Source organism: Camellia sinensis, chromosome 15 (assembly GCF_055761805.1).
Source record: "Camellia sinensis isolate YWXY chromosome 15, ASM5576180v1, whole genome shotgun sequence".
In the NCBI taxonomy this organism is placed as follows: domain Eukaryota; kingdom Viridiplantae; phylum Streptophyta; class Magnoliopsida; order Ericales; family Theaceae; genus Camellia; species Camellia sinensis.
The window spans coordinates 46,796,573-46,813,350 of record NC_138975.1 but is presented as its reverse complement, the minus strand read 5'-3'; the positions used below and the strand labels follow the sequence as shown (position 1 = coordinate 46,813,350).

General features: G+C 35.3%; 1 protein-coding gene across 1 annotated transcript; it reads left to right on the top strand.

Annotated features, from left to right (window-relative positions):
- Positions 1-14,672: 14,672 nt before the first annotated feature.
- On the top strand, positions 14,673-16,413 carry LOC114255951 (mitogen-activated protein kinase kinase kinase 20). Its single transcript, XM_028195487.2, has one exon. It carries the CDS (start codon positions 15,028-15,030, stop codon positions 16,306-16,308), a length of 1,281 nt encoding a protein of 426 aa, XP_028051288.2. The 5' UTR covers positions 14,673-15,027; the 3' UTR covers positions 16,309-16,413.
- Positions 16,414-16,778: the final 365 nt, after the last annotated feature.

Below are 16,778 nucleotides of genomic sequence, written 5' to 3'. Positions count from 1 at the left end.
GAAGAAACTCACATTTGTTAATATAGCAATATTTTTATCTGAAAATTAGATATAGAAATTTTATTTTTTCTTCTGAACCTTATTTAATATCAAATATATTTCTATATAATTTATAATATTTTATCCAAAAATATTATGTAATATATATGTGTATACATTTTTAAATCCGTATCTCAAGATTATAAGATTTAAATTTATAAAAATTTGACGCTTAAATACATGCTCACACCTAATATTCGTACAGGAGGCCATGTAAACATAGCTATTTGGAGCAAAAACCTCACCTCTTGCTGTCATTATGATCCTAGGGTCATTGAATGTAAACTAGTTGGTCAAAAGTTTATTAGTATTAAATTTTTTTTTTTTGAAAACGGTTGCTCAATAATCATTCTGAATAAAATTTTAGACAGAAAAAAAGAAAAGACAAGAAAAATAGGAAAAAAAAAATCTTAATAATGATGGACCAAAATGATGTTGGTCTTTGTGGTTCTTGCATTACAAAATGATAGGGGTTCTTGTGGTTCCTTCATTTCAGATAAAATATTATCATTATATTTTATAATTACAAAAATGTTATCGTCACTTCTATTTATATAATTTTTATGTAAAAAATTTATGTTGACAGTTAATTATATTTTTAGTTCTAAAAGTATGAGTTTAGTGTCATTTTAGTCATTAATGTTTAAATTATATAAATTTAATTCTCAATATATTAAAAATTGTTTCAATTTAATATCCGTTCAGTACCCATTTTTCACCACAGATTACTTGCACCCTTTATGTTTTTATAATTTTTTTTTTCTATGCCGCACCATCAAGTAATTACCCCTTAAAAATGTGCAGTTTAGCCAAATGAAGACAAAATGCTGTATTTTCATTGTGAGGGACCAACCAAAATGTCAAATATTGTTTGTTGGGAGCTAAAACGATATGCTTTTTTTTGGCAGAGACAGCCACAAGCTACTAAATTTCCTATGGCAAAAATCCCCTACATAGGAGATTAGGAACATAGATGTTAATGGAAGGATCTAGAACTTCCTAGCTCATTCCAACACTTGAGAGAACATGGAGAATTCTAGAACATCCTTCAGTATTCAAAACAGTTAGACTTGTAAATATCTTGTATAGATATTTCTATAGCATTCTAGAATATTCTTGTAACTTGTAAGAAATGCTTTCAAAGGAAGCCTCTCAATGTATTTTCTAGTAGCTTCTAGAGTATTCTATGAGAGGCCAAGAGTGCCTATAAATAGGGGATGAGCTCATTTGCTCCAAAACCATCTAAGAGTTGTAAAGCTTTCTCATAGTGAATACAAGACATTCTCTCAAACTCTCGTATGTTCTTCTTACTTGTCTTTCTTCTAAGTTTGTGAGTTAGGCTGACTTAGCATCATCAAGTGAAGCTTGAGATTGTCTAAGTTCCACACGGATAGCTTGGAAATAATCAAGGCCATGACATGTGGTATCAGATCAGGTTTGAGACAAGAGAAGAAAATGTAACAATGTCATCCGGTGTATAGGAGACTGTGACTCAGCAAGCAAGTGGAAGGGAACCCACGAAGGGAAGGAAGGATAAGTCACGAGATGCTATTACCGCCATGGAAACACCGCTTGCCAAGGTAGAGCTTGCTGTGGGCGACTCGGGAGAGTGTCTTGATGTGTTGGAGCAAAGCCTTGAACATGAGGTGGAGGGCCTCAAGGGGGAGATCAAGGAACTCCATGATGGCATGCTTTCCACCATCAATTATGTGGCACATGATACTCAAGTGGCCAATGATTCTTTCCAACACAAGGTGTTGGAGATGCTCGCACAATTTGAAGCCTGCTTGGAGGAAGTACACCAAGATGTGGCAATGTGCAAAAAGGCCATGGCTGGGACAGCTATGACCTTGCCGGGGACATCTAAGGTGGAGGTGCCAAAGAAAAAGCCTTTTGATGGAAAGAGGGATGCCAAAGAAAAGGACAACTACTTATGGCACATGGAAAGATACTTCGAGGTGATGGCAATAACCGAGAAAGATGCCAAGGTACGCACCGCAGTCCTTTACCTTGCTGATTCAATAACGCTATGGTGGCATTGTAGGCATGCTGACATTGAAAAGTGTATGTGCACCATAAACACTTGGAATGACTTTAAGAAAGAACTTAAGAAACAATTCTATCCTGAGGACACGGCCTATCAAGCTAGAAAGAGCTTGAAGAAACTTAAGCACACATCGTCTATTCGGGATTATGTAAAAGAATTCTCTACTCTTATGCTTAAGGTCCCAAATATGACTGATGAAGAATTATTTTTCAACTTCTTGGACAACTTACAACCATGGGCGGAGCAAGAACTGCATCGCTGCGGAGTGCAAGATCTTGCCTCGGCTATGGTTGCAGCGGATTCCCTCATCGAGTATAAAAGGGTAGACAATAAGGCCAATACATCCAACGATAGTCATAATAAAGGTGGGGGAGACAAGGACAAGGGGTTCTGTCACGACTCAAACCCGTCCCTATAGGTTTAGCGTCGTAATCGGTCAGTAATCCTTGGATTACTAAAGGCCTCTTAACATAATAATGAATAATTAGGGACTGCGGAAGCAAATACATAAAATATACAAAGTTCATCGAGCTGTGAAGACATACATGAGACTGATAATCTTAAACTTTTATAAATATACGAGTGACGTCAAAAGATACAGTATTTACACGTCACTTCATGTACAAAAAAAAAAAAAAAAAAAAAACTTGTTCATGGAGCAAAAGGAACAAAGTCCTATACAGTCATAAATACACACAGCCACTAGACTTGATTTAATTTGGAACCTCCTCGGGAGGCACAAAGGTTGGTTGACAAAAACTGAAACGTCAGATCCTCAACTTTGAGCCTGGTCACATACCTGATCACCTGCATACATAATATAAATAGTGAGCAGGAGCCCAGTGAATAAAAATAGAGTAAAGGGTTGAATGAATGATGTCTCGTAACTAATTCATAAATCAGAGTTCATATCAAAATAGATTCACATCGAATTCTTGTTCTGAGCATATACAAAAACCAGAGTTCATGCTTAATTTTATATGGCTTATCTGTTAGCGCTAATAGATCCTTTACAAAGCTTCTTAGATCATACTTGTCAGCTCCATAGAGGAACCTCCGGCTGGGTACGGATAACTTGTCAGTTCCATAAAGGAACCTCCGGACTGGAAACGGATAACTTGTTAGTTTCCTAAGAAACCTCCAGCCAGGTACAGATAACTTGTCAGTTCCATAAGGAACCTCCGATCCGGGTACAGATAGCATACTTGAATCATAGCATAAATACCACAAACATTTGTCAGAGTTGGACATTCATTCATAGTATAAAACACGACATTTCATAAAACAGATCTTATTCCATATATAGAAAATAATTTAACTTAAACATAGCTTTACTAAGTTATTACTCACAGATAACAAATGGCTCCAAGTAAACGGACAGAGTAGACAATTCAAATATCTTGTGGCGTGTGACCTACGTAGATACAGAATAAATACGTACTAAATTACACACCCGGAATCATTAAGTTTGTTCTTTCTTGTCTTCGTGTGTTCCTACTCCTCTATCCTCATTATGGTGTCTTAATCTTGGCCTAGGAATGCCTAGGATGGAATGAGAATGCAAAAATGCATTTGAAAACGTTTAACAAAAATTGCTGAAAGCAGGATCCTCGCTCGAGCGTAACTTCCTACGCTCGAGCGGATATGCAAAATGTGAGTGGTCGCACGAGCACAAGATTTATTGCTCGACCGGTCTGTAAACTTTTGCAAAAGTGCCGGTTGCTTACTTTTTTCGCTCCAGGCTTGCTCTTGCTCGAGAGCAACTTTTGTCGCTCAAGCGGTCTGCAAAAAATAAGAACTTCTGGGAGCATGCATTTCACGCTCGAGCGAAATTCCGGTCGCTCAATCGGAAGTGCACGTACTCAAAGTGGTCGCTCGAGCATGGATTCCTTCACTCAAGCGTAGGAGTAGAATTTTGAAATTTCCAGATTTGCTCCCAAGCTCAAAACTCAATTTCAAAATCACAAATCTTATTCTTTTGGGCCAAAACTCAAGGAACCATGTCTAAACTTGAAAAATATTAAGAAATAAGGATCATTTCACAAATTCAAGGACTCTAAGGTTGACAATTGAGCAAACTCAAACTTGAATTATGAAAACATAATATAGATATGACATGTATGTAAATTTCTTGAACTAAGGCTTTTCAAACATGATTAATTAAAGTCAGATGGTAAGAAATGTGATGAATCCTCAACACCAAGTCAAGATAGACACATGCATGTGGTAATTCTTTGAATTCAAACTCAAGATGTTATGATATATGCATGCATGTAATGAATGACTTAACTTTCTTCAATTTTAGCTCAATTTCCATATGAATTCACCTAATTCACTTGTTTCCATGCATTAATCAACTACTTTACAAGGCTAAAGACTAGAATTCTTACCTAGAGTGTAAGATTCATAAGTGTAAAAGCTTCAATCTCCAAATTCACTCATATTCTTCAACAATTCCTAGCAAATCTCTCTTTTCAAGCTCTTGATCTCAATTCTTTCCCCCCTCTCTCTCTTTCTCTCCTCCGTTTGAGTTCAAAGATATGAGTGAATGAGAGTGTAAAGTATAAAAGAGGTGATGGGGGTGGCCTTATATACGCTCACCTAGTGGTGGTTCATTAAAGCTAATTAAATGGGCATTAAATTAATCTAATTTAATTGTTCAGAAATCGAATTTCAATTAAACCTACCATAAAATTCTAAAAATTCTAATCAACACATAAATTAAGTCAATTTCTGAATCGGATGCCAATAAGGCCTTCAATTAGTAAACTGAATGAAAACATGAACAGATCTTTCTACGTTAAACAGATATAAACACACATAAGGCAATATATGATGCAAAATTTTACTTTAATTACTTATTAGGCATAATTAAGCATGGATTAACATTAATCATGAGTCGAGGTTGTTACAGGTTTCATCGTAAAGAAGGGCACAACAAACTCCCTACTGGCAAAGAGAGAAAAAACAAAGCTAAATATCAATCTAAAGATAAAGAAAGTTCAAGCCCAAGACCAACTGCTTCTTATGTGATGGACCGCATCGGGCAAGAAAGTGTCCTAGAAGACAAGCCCTCAATGCCATGATAGAAGAGTGGAAAAAAGAGGAAACTCCCCACATGGGATCTCTACAACTACTTAATGCCATCAAATCAAAGCATGTCATATCTACCCAAAGTGACAAAGGCTTAATGTATGTAGAGGTAAGCCTCAACGGGAAGCCTACTCGTGCAATGGTGGACATGGGAGCTACCCACAACTTTGTCTCTATAAAAGAAGCAAGAAGATTGGAATTAAAGACTAGCAAAGAGTCTAGATGGCTCAAGGCTGTCAACTTAGAGGCAAAACCCTTGCATGGAGTAGCACGTGGGATAGACATCAACCTTGGTCCTTGGAAAGGCAAGATCGACCTTACAGTGGCACCTATGGATGACTTCTAAGTTGTCATAGGCATGGACTTCTTGGGCAAAGTCAAGGCAATACTAATACCCTTCCTATGCTCCATGGCAATCTTAGAGGAGAACACATCTTGTGTGGTACAATCGGTGCTAGGAAAAGGGTTCAAGACCTCGCTTCTCTCAGCTATGCAAGTAAAGAAAGGCTTCAAGAAGGGATGAGTGACCTACCTTGCAGCCATGACAAATGAAAAGAATGATGTACCTTTGGGGTCAATACCTAAGGAGATAAAAATGGTACTCGAGGAATACAAAGAAGTGATGCCGCCTAAATTGCCGAAGAAACTACCACCTAGAAGGGAGGTGGATCACAAGATCGAGTTAGAGCTAGGAACAACGCTGCCCGCCAAAGCACCTTATAGGATGGCACCACCCGAGTTGGAAGAACTAATGAGGCAGCTAAAGGACTTGCTGGATGCTGGCTACATTCAACTGTCCAAAGCCCCTTATAGTGCTCCGGTGCTATTCCAAAAGAAAAAGAATGGTTTTCTTCACCTATGCATTTACTATTGGACGCTTAACAAGGTAACCATAAAAAACAAGTATCCTATTCCTTTAATTGCTAACTTGTTTGATCAACTTGGAAGAGCTCGATACTTCACTAAACTTGACTTAAGATCTAGCTACTACCAAGTAAGGATAGCAGTTGAGGATGAGCCTAAAACTACTTGTATTACTCGGTATGGCTCATATGAGTTCTTAGTGATGCCATTTGGCCTCACCAATGCCCTAGCCACATTTTGCACTCTCATGAACAAGATCTTTCATCCTTATTTGGACCGATTCATAGTGGTCTACTTGGACGACATTGTGGTCTATAGCAACACTTTGGAAGACCATGCAGATCATCTACGAACGGTGTTTAAAATGCTAAAAGATATTGAGCTCTACGTGACGAAGGAGCAGTGCTCATTTGCAACGAATGAGGTATCATTCTTGGGGCACAAGATCAAGAAAGGGATGCTTATGATGGATGAAGACAAGGTGAGGCCAATACAAGAATATGAGGCTCCCACTAAAGTGACGGAGCTAAGGTCTTTCCTTGGCTTTGTTAACTACTACTAGCATTTCATAAAAGGCTACTCGACGAAGGCAGCACCATCGATCTTATAAAAAAGGACAAGGCATGGGAGTGGTCAAAGAAGTGCCAAGATGCCTTCGAGGACTTAAAGAAGGCAGTAATGGAGGAACCAGTCTTGGGACTACCCGATCAGACCAAGCCATATGAAGTATATACGGATGCCTCAGACTTTGCTATTGGGGGAGTACTTATGCAAGATGAGCAACCTATTACTTATGAAAGTCGCAAGCTTAAACGAAGGTACACAGTCCAAGAGAAAGAGATGTCGGCAATAATTCATTGCTTGTGCACGTGGCGACACTGCTTGTTGGGATCCAAATTTGTGGTCAAGACAAAAAATGTTGCCACCAGTTACTTTCAGTCCCAAAAGAAGTTTAGCCCTAAACAAGCTAGATGGCAAGACTTCTTGGCGGAATTTGATTATGTCCTGGAGTACAAGCTAGGAAAGGCAAACCTCGTGGCTGATGCACCAAGCCGCAAGGCGAAATTGGCAGCTTTGGGTAGCAAACCCTAAGGGGAGTTGGTTGAACTCCTCAAAGAAGGGCTACAACATGACTTACTCGCCAAAGGCATCATTGCATTAGCCAACAATGGGAAAACTAAACGTTTCTAGGTGAAAGATGGCCTATTCTACACGAAGGGGAAATGACTCTATGTTCCAAAGTGGGGTAACCTACGGAGGAATCTAATGAAGGAATGTCATGATACCAAATGGGTAGGCCACCCAGGACAAAGATGTACCAAGGTATTATTAGAATTGGCATACTATTGACCAAGAATACGGGATGATGTAGAGACATACGTGAAGACTTATCTTGTGTGTCAACAAGACAAGGTAGAGCAGCAAGCACCTGGAGGTTTGCTAGAACCATTGCCTATAGCTGAGAAGCCTTGGGAGAGTGTCACCATGGACTTTATCTCAGTCTTTCCTAAGTCGAAAGGGTACAACTCTATTATGATAGTGGTTGACCGATTTTCTAAGTATGCCACATTCATAGCAGGCCCAATAGATTGCACAGCAGATGAGGCGGCTCGTTTATTCACAAAACATGTGGTGAAGTATTGGGGCGTGCCTAAGTCCATCATTAGTGACCGGGACCCTCGCTTTACAGGACGATTTTGGACTGAGCTATTCAAGATGTTTGGGTCAAACTTACACTTTTCTACAAGCTTTCATCCATAAAATGATGGCCAAACGGAACGAGTGAATGCTTTACTGGAGCTCTACTTAAGGCACTTTGTCAGTGCCAATCAGCGAGATTGGGCTAAGCTGCTGGATGTAGCCCAATTCTCTTACAACTTGTAATGAAGTGAGTCAATAAATCATAGCTCATTTGAGCTAGCAATTGGGCAGTAGCCACTGACACCCCACATGTCTGGCTATATAGGAAAGAGTCCTGTAGAATTCAAGTTTGCTAAAGGATGGCAAGAACAAGCCGATGTGGCATGGGCTTACTTAGACAAGGCATTTAAGAAAATGAAGAAATGGGTTGACAGAAAGAGGCGGGCGGTGGAATTCCAAGTAGAGGATTTGGTACTTGTCAAGTTGTTGCCTCAACAGTTCAAGTCCCTAAGAAAGGTGCATAAAGGATTGGTGCAAAAATATGAAGGACCTTTTCCCATCACAAAGAAGGTTGGGAAAGTTTCTTATCAAGTGTAACTGCCTCCAAAGCTTAAGATTCATCCAGTCTTCTATGTAAGTAATTTGAAGACTTATTATACTGATTTAGAAGACCCAAGCCGAGGGAAGTCATTGTGAGCACCAACGGCAGTAACAATCCCTTATGACAAAGAGGTAGAATACATTGTGGCCGACCGAGTCATCCGAAGGTATGGAGTTCCTCCCAGCACAGAATACTTGGTAAAATAGAAAAGACTACCAGAAAGCGAGGCTAGTTGGGAACCAACAGAAGCTTTCTGGCAGTTCTAGGAGCAAATACAGAAGTTTCGCAGAGAGGATGCGACGAGGTTGTCACCAGCACAAGTGGGGGAGAATGTTACAAGCTGCTAAATTTCCTATGGCAAAAATCCCCTACATAGGAGCTTAGGAGCATAGAGGTTAATGGAAGGATATAGAACTTCCTAGCTCATTCCAACGCTTGAGAGAACATGGAGAATTCTAGAACATCCTTGAGTATTCAAGACACTTAGACTTGTAAATATCTTGTATAGATATTTCTATAGCATTCTAGAATATTCTTGTAACTTGTAAGAAAGGCTTCTAGAGGAAGTCTCTCCATGTGTTTCCTAGTGGCTTCTAGAGTATTCTATGAGAGACCAAGAGTGCCTATAAATAGGGGAAGAACTCATTTGCTCCAAAACCATTCAATAGTCGTAAAGCTTTCTCACAGTGAATACAAGGCATTCTCTCACACTCTTTTGTGTTCTTCTTACTTGTCTTTCTTCTAAGTTTGTGAGTTAGGCTGACTTAGCATCATCAAGTGAAGCTTGAGATTGTCTAAGTTCCATACGGATAGCTTGGAAACAATCAAGGCCGTAACAAGACGCTAACATGTGTTTTTTTACTTAAGCAAAAAATTCTACATAAGTTTCTTCATTTTGGAAGTAGAAAGATAAGATGTATTCTTTTGTCTTTGTATGTATATGTATGTTCATCCATATACTATTGTTATACTTCTGAAGATTTAGATAAGAGGGCTGCTATTAGCGCCCATTAATTATTTTGGACCTTTCTTTTCTTTGGACCCGTACTTATAAATTCCAAAACCCTTAAAATTTCTTTTATCTCCCAAATAATAGCAAAATTATCCTTATAAAAATATTCCAACCATTCGATTGAATGCACACCCCCACACCCCGAAAAGCCTCTCCCAAAAACCCTAACAAAACCTACGAAGATAATTACTACTTCAACTCAAAATATTTGTTTATAACCTGAGAAAATAAATGCTCGATTACATGTTCCCGAACAAATAAACAATGTTCAGGCTTGTGTTCCCAAATTTCCATCATATGTTTGGGGAGTTCAGTTCCGAAAAAATGACGAATAATTTTTATTATTTTTATCATTTTTTTTCAAGAAACTTACTCTTATAAAGTTAATCTCCTTTGAGCTAAGAACACCATCAAAATTATGAACCTCCTTTGAGCTTTTATTGTTGTACTACTCTCATCTCATGGAATTATGGTTGTTGGAAAAATTTCCATTCATTGTCATTGCCGGAGAAATATAGCTAATCAAATGGTTGCCACCATTTATCACTGGAATATTGTTGTCAAAGGGTTTTTAAGGTTTTGAGAGTGGGTAAGTTTTGAAGATGAGATTTGGGAAAGATGAATGGGTGATGATGGATGTGGGTGTTCTAAAAAATCCTAACTCATGATATAGTGGGTGTGTGGGCTTAATTATGAGATGGGGTTTCACAAAATTATTGATGTCGTTTTTAATAATTTTATTTGAGGTTATTATTGTAATAAAAATGGAGGGTCCAAAATAATTGATGAGGTGTTAATAGTAACAGTCTTTGGGGTGCTTTGGGAAGATGGTTAAAAGTTAATTTTTTAGCTTTTTTTAACTTTTTTTTTTTAAAAATGTGTAAAAAATATAAGAGATAATATGACCCAAAATGAGTTAAAAACTGGAAGTGAGTTTTAACTCATTTCCCAAAAGAGGCCAAAGGAGAAGATCTTTTTTTCTTTTTCTAAATTGGTGATATCAAAATGAACAAGTTAAAAAGAAGGAAAAAAGCCTCGTGAAAGTAAGAATTAGGATTTCACCCCTGTTAAAATAAGGAAAGTGGCTAGGTGATGTTTGGACAGACTGGATAAGGGAGATTGTAATCTACTGGATTGTTAGTTTTGGGACAGATTGTCCCTGGATTATTTGATTGGAAATGATGTGTATCCTATGTTTATTTAATCATGAGATTGGATGTATGGATTGGACTATTCTATTGAATCTTATATTTGTTTAATCATGAAATTAGATATATGGATTGAACTATTCTATTGAATCCTATATGTATTCTATTTTATTTAATTTTTTTACCAAAAATTTTAAAAAATTAAACAAATAGAATATCAATAAAAATTATATAAATTTATTTTAATTTTTAGTTGAGATTTTTAAATTTTATTTTACTTTACTAAGTATAATTAATACCACAAGCTCTCTGTTTCAGCAAAATAGGGCACAAAAGCACTCATCAGTGGTCCCCCCGGTCAACTGGCTGGTCGACTGCCAAAAATGTATTCCCATGGTATGAGTTATCTTGGGTTTTGTGTCCTACACACTCCCAAGACAGAACAATCCAACATATTTGGGACTAATAGTCCGGTGCAAAATTTCTGAACCAAACAATGGACTATTCTATCCATCAGACATGGAATCTTATCCCATGGCTCAATCCCTCCAAACAAACATGCTCTAAAGCTCTCATTGTGTTGCTGAGTAATCTATTTTTCATGGACAATGAAGACATTTGGTTGTATTACATGGATTTTTTTATTTCTTCCAAAATATTTGTGTCTATTAAATATGATATGGGTAAGGGTGTGAGATATATATCCGACACTCATACTCAATTTAGACACTTGAATTCTTTAATTTGTTACAATATATGAGAAGAAGAAACTCACATTTGCTAATAAAGCAATATTTTTAGCTTCTCACATTAATTAGACATAGAAATTTTATTTTTTTCTCTTGAACCTATTCAATGTCAAGAATATTTTTATATAATTTTACAACATTTCATCCAAAAAATATTATATAATATGCAATATATATATATATATATATGTACACGTTTTTGAATATGCATCTCAAGATCATAAGATTTAAATTTATAAGAATTTGACACTTAGATATATACCCACACATACCTGTACCTGAGACCATGTAAACATAGCTATTTGGAGCAAAAACCTCACCTCTTGCTGTCATTACTGATCCTAGGGTGATTGAATGTAAACTAGTTGGTCAAAACTTTATTATTATTATATTTTTTTGAAAACTGTTGTTCAATAATCATTTTGAATAAAATTTTAGAAGGAAAAAAAAGAAAAGACAAGAAAAATAGAAAACAAAATCTTAATAATGATGGATCAAAATGATGTTCGTCTTTGTGGTTCTTGCATTACAAAATGATATGATTCTTGTGGTTCTTTCATTACAAATAAAACATTATTATTGTATTTTATAATTATAAAAAAGTTATCGTCACGCCTATTTATATAATTTTTATGTAAAAAATTTATGTTGACGGTTAATTATACTTTTAATTCCAAAAATATGAATTCCGCGTCACTTTAGTCATTAATGTTTAAATTATATAAATTTAATTCCCAATATATAAAAAAATGTTTCAATTTTGTACCCGTTTAGTTATTAAACACTGTTAAAATCATATGTAAATATGTAATTTCAGAGACCAAACATATTTTAGGGGCTAAAAGTGTACTTTTTTCAAATAAATTTTTTTAGTAATGACACAACACATATTTAGGTGACTACAAGTATAATTTTTTAAGTGAGTTTTTGAATTTATCGCTAATTTTATGGCATCTACTAACGATGTTAGATTGGGAGACCAGATTGGAACACTTTTATTTTTGTGTAATGAAAATTAAATTGATACAATTTAAACATTATGAACCATAATGACACAAATAACATGCTTTAGGGACTAAAAATATAATTAACCTTCCTGTTTATAAATCATTTTTCTTTCCCAAAAAGTCTAGACTCTTGTTGCCTCTGCTGGCATTTTTATTTTTGGAAATGATATAATTGGTATCACCAGACCTTGATGTTATTATTATTACTATTATTAAATAGGATGATCATTGTTGATTGTACAATTTTAATTAAATTCCGGATTTTATTAACAAGTACTTAAGAATATTTGTTGACATTTATGAACTAGTTGTATGTTCTGCTTTATTAATCAATATGCTAAAAATACTCATTGACCTTTTAATATTTCACCATTTTTATAATGTGATTGGGATCTTAATTTTTGGAAAAGAACTTGTCTTGAGCTCCCTGTTGTTATTACTATTATAGTTAGTATGATAGTTGGTCTTAAAATTAGTTAATAGTTAGGCATAAAATAGAAATGATTTGAGCCATCACATTGCCTCTGATTGAAGATGTTAATTCCTAGTTTATTTTATTTTAATTAACGGAAACTAATGCCAATGGTAAGTAGATACTGAAATAAATAAAGGTAAATATATATTTTAGCAAGAAGAGATGATAATATCATTTTTTTATTCATACGACTAATCAATTACTGATGAAAAAAAGTTTAACTGTTACGTGAATTAAAATTTTTAAGAGGTTAGTGTAATTATGTTAACACTGTGAGATTAATTATATATATATTTCAAATCTTAAGAGAGATTAGTGTAATTTACCATTTCTTTTATTATATGCACCAGAAAAGCTCATGTTAAATAATTATGAACAATAGTGCAATAACTCAATTTTTATAATAAATTTACTTTTAAAAACATGTCATTAGAAATTTGGTTATCCTAATATAAAAACAAACAATTAGGTATCATGTAAAATTCTTGACAATAATATTTTTGCAATAATCTTGCAAGAACAATTGTTTTGGGTTAAATTATCTACTATTTGGACACTGCTGACTTAAACTATCATTGGAAGATTATTGCAAAAGCAATTATTAAAAAAAAAAAAAAAAAAAAAAAATTAGTCCCAGAAACTCAAGTAGAATTTCACCATGAAAGTGATAGAGGCATAAATTCAAAATTGTGTGCTATGTAAGGTTGTTAAAATCAAGATTTTAAGTGGATCGGTGGGGAACTTGTGGAGTAAATCGTAGAATTAAATAAAAAATTGTAAGATTTTACTTTTAATGTAAAATAAAATGAGAAATGATTAATAATGATAATGTATATTAAATAATTTTGAAATTATTAAAAAAGTGATAAATTTAACATAATGCATCTTTTATGAGAAAAAGTTTATAGTCAAATTTATTATATAAATATATAAATATAAATACATATATAAGAAATAAATAATAATAATTTTTTTTTGTAAGATCGGGGTCGTAGTACAATTCTATACAATTTTATAACTGGATCGAAATTACTTTAAGATCTTAAAAGAATATGAATTTTTTATCCAATTAGAATTGCAGAATTATAAGATCCTACGATCTGGATCAAGATTTTGAGAACCATGGTGTTGTGGAGTATCTAGCACATTTTTTTATTTTCTGGGCAAGTTTGTCAACCTACTAAAATAATCAAAAAAAAAAAAAAAAAATCACTACCAAAAAATCAATTCTTCTCTTTATTTTTTTGTATTTTTTTTTATAAAAAATTAAAAAATCAACTAAAATAATTAGCTCCAAAACAATCAGAATAAAAGATTTCAACATATTAAAAATTAGGGGAATTACTTATAATAGCTGGACAATGAAAAAAAATATACACAAATATGAAAGGGTGTAAGTGAGATTTGTGCCCCTGTAGCTTTTCACTTGCACTCCACTATAGATTTACTTGCACTCATCATATTTTTATAATTTTTTTCTATACCCCACTACCAAGTAATTTCCCCTTAAAAATTTTATATGAGGGTGCATCAATTTTTTCACTAAATTTGAGTAAAAGCTCCCTTTGATATCAATTGCTCTAATGGAAGGCTTTGTAACTTCATCAAATCACTAGTCAATTGGGTAGACGACTGACCAATGTAATTTTTTGACAAATTTTTAACTTGAGATGGTCATCCTGAGGACATCTGGAGGGACATCCGATGGTGACAATTCAACGGCATTGTGATAAGATAAAAATCACATTGGTCTTTAATTTGATGAAAGAAAAGTGAAATTTTTTGATGAACTGTTATTGAATAAAAAAATAATTTTTTATTAAATTTAAATTTGATGATTGATTTGATGAACTATTAAAGATGGTATGAGGCTTTAAAGTTTGCGAAATTGCGAATGTGACCCCTTTAAGATTTTAAAATCTCCCGTACGTTATAGACACATGACCGTTATTCCGTTAAGTCAAAACCCCCATGTGAAAAAAACGCGGCTACGAGCAAAAAACCAAAAAAAAAAAAAAAAAAAAAACACAAAAATTAGAAACTGCAGAGAAACAGAAGAGAACCCTCAAGCCCAAGCTCTCTCTCCCTTCAAACCCTAAATCATCCCCTGGTTTTTCTTCACCCAAAACCGTGTTCATTTTGATGAGCTTTTACCTTTTCTCAAAACCCTAATTCCCATTTACCATTTCAACTTTCCTATATACCCAAATTCTCTCTCTTTCTCTTTCACTCTATGCCTATTTGTGTGTGTATAACAAAGCAAACCCTAAATTCAAGAAGCATTTGAAGGGTCTAGAATTTTTGGTTTGAGGAGAAAAGAGAGAAGTAGAGGTTGGTTTTGTGAATGAAAGATGAAGAGAAAGGGAGAAGATGAGGTTGAGCATGAGAAGGTTAAGCAGAGGAGTATGTGCAAGTATGGTGGAGATGGAGTGGCATGGTTTAGAGGTGCAATGATTGGAAAAGGAAGTTTTGGGTCTGTTTATTTGGGGATTTCGAAGAAACCCAGATCGCGATATGGTTGTTTTCCGGCAATTATGGCTGTGAAATCGGCTGAAGTCTCTGTTTCGGGTTCAATTCAAAAGGAGAGGGAGGTTTTGAATAACATTGGACGGTGCAAAAATGTAATTCGATGCTTTGGTGAAGAGGTTACGAATGGCGAGAATGGCGAAATGGTTTATAATTTGTTGTTGGAGTATGGTTCTGGTGGAACCCTAGCTGATTTGATCAAGAAATCGGGTGGCTGTGGATTGCCAGAATCCGATGTAAGGTACTACGCGAGGTCTATTCTTCGTGGTCTCAATCACATTCACCAGTGTGGTTATGTTCACTGTGATTTGAAGCCTGAAAATATACTCCTTGTGCCTAATCCAACTGGTACTGGTACCAAATTTAAGGTGAAAATTGGTGATTTTGGATTGACGAAGAGAGCGAAACAGAATAAGAAGAGAAGGTTGGATCCTTACTGGAGAGGAACTCCAATGTATCTTTCTCCCGAAGTAGTTGTTGATAATATTCAAGAGCCTCCCTCTGATATTTGGGCTTTTGGGTGTATTGTGCTTGAGATGCTAACGGGAAAGCCTCCGTGGGTTGGGAAGGAAGATCTTGAAGCTGAGGTTCTTCTTCGTCAGATTGGCGAAGGCCATGAATTGCCTAAAGTTCCAAGTGAGGTATCAAAAGAGGGGAGGGAGTTTTTGAAGGGTTGTTTTGCGAGGAAGTCTATGTATAGATTGACAGCTGAAATGCTCTTGAATCACTCATTTGTAGAAGGGTTAGTTGAGGATGATGGAGAAATTGAAGAGGGTGAAGAGATTTTAGTTCCAGATGAGGTTGGTTTGTCGTTTATGTTATACGAGACTGATGAGGAGTGCAGTTATTCCTCATCTTCAGATGATTGTACCTTCGTATCAGAAGAGTTCTTTCTTTCTTCTTGGTCAGACGAGGCAGATGAGATTGACACTCAAGAGTTTTCTGGTTTTGCCGAAGAAGGAACGTTGGAAGATCAAGAAAGCACAGACACTACAAGCTCTATCATTGCTCCTGCACTCGATGATGTGATTAACAAGTCAAAACAGGTTTCAACAAATACAACGCAGCAGTGCCCCATTACTTTTACCATTCCAGCCGGTGTTTAGTATTCATCATGTATGTGTTTTAGAAGAGATCATTTACATGAATTTTTTCATTGTAGATATTACATATTGATAGCAATTAATGAGATATTTCATTTCGACGTGTCATGTTTGTTGAATTTCTATTAAATTTAATTACTTTGCTACATTATTAATGCAAAGAAATTGGTTTGTTGCCCCATTTTTGAAATACAGGGAGTTATACAATTTAAGTGTTAACTGAAGTGGATGTTGTGATCTCTAGTTACATTGATGATTGCTGGTTTATACTCTCTCCGTCCCATTTTATGTGTCCTGGTTGACTTTGCTAAAAAAAAAAAAAAAATCCCGTAAATTTTGAATGGTTAAATTGCAAGGATGTCAATTGTAATTGAAATTAATTATAGTTTGAAATAAGGAAGTAATGGTTAAAATTTTTTAACTTCTCAAACTAGGACACATAAAATGAATTTTCAAAAATGGGAAGTTGGAAA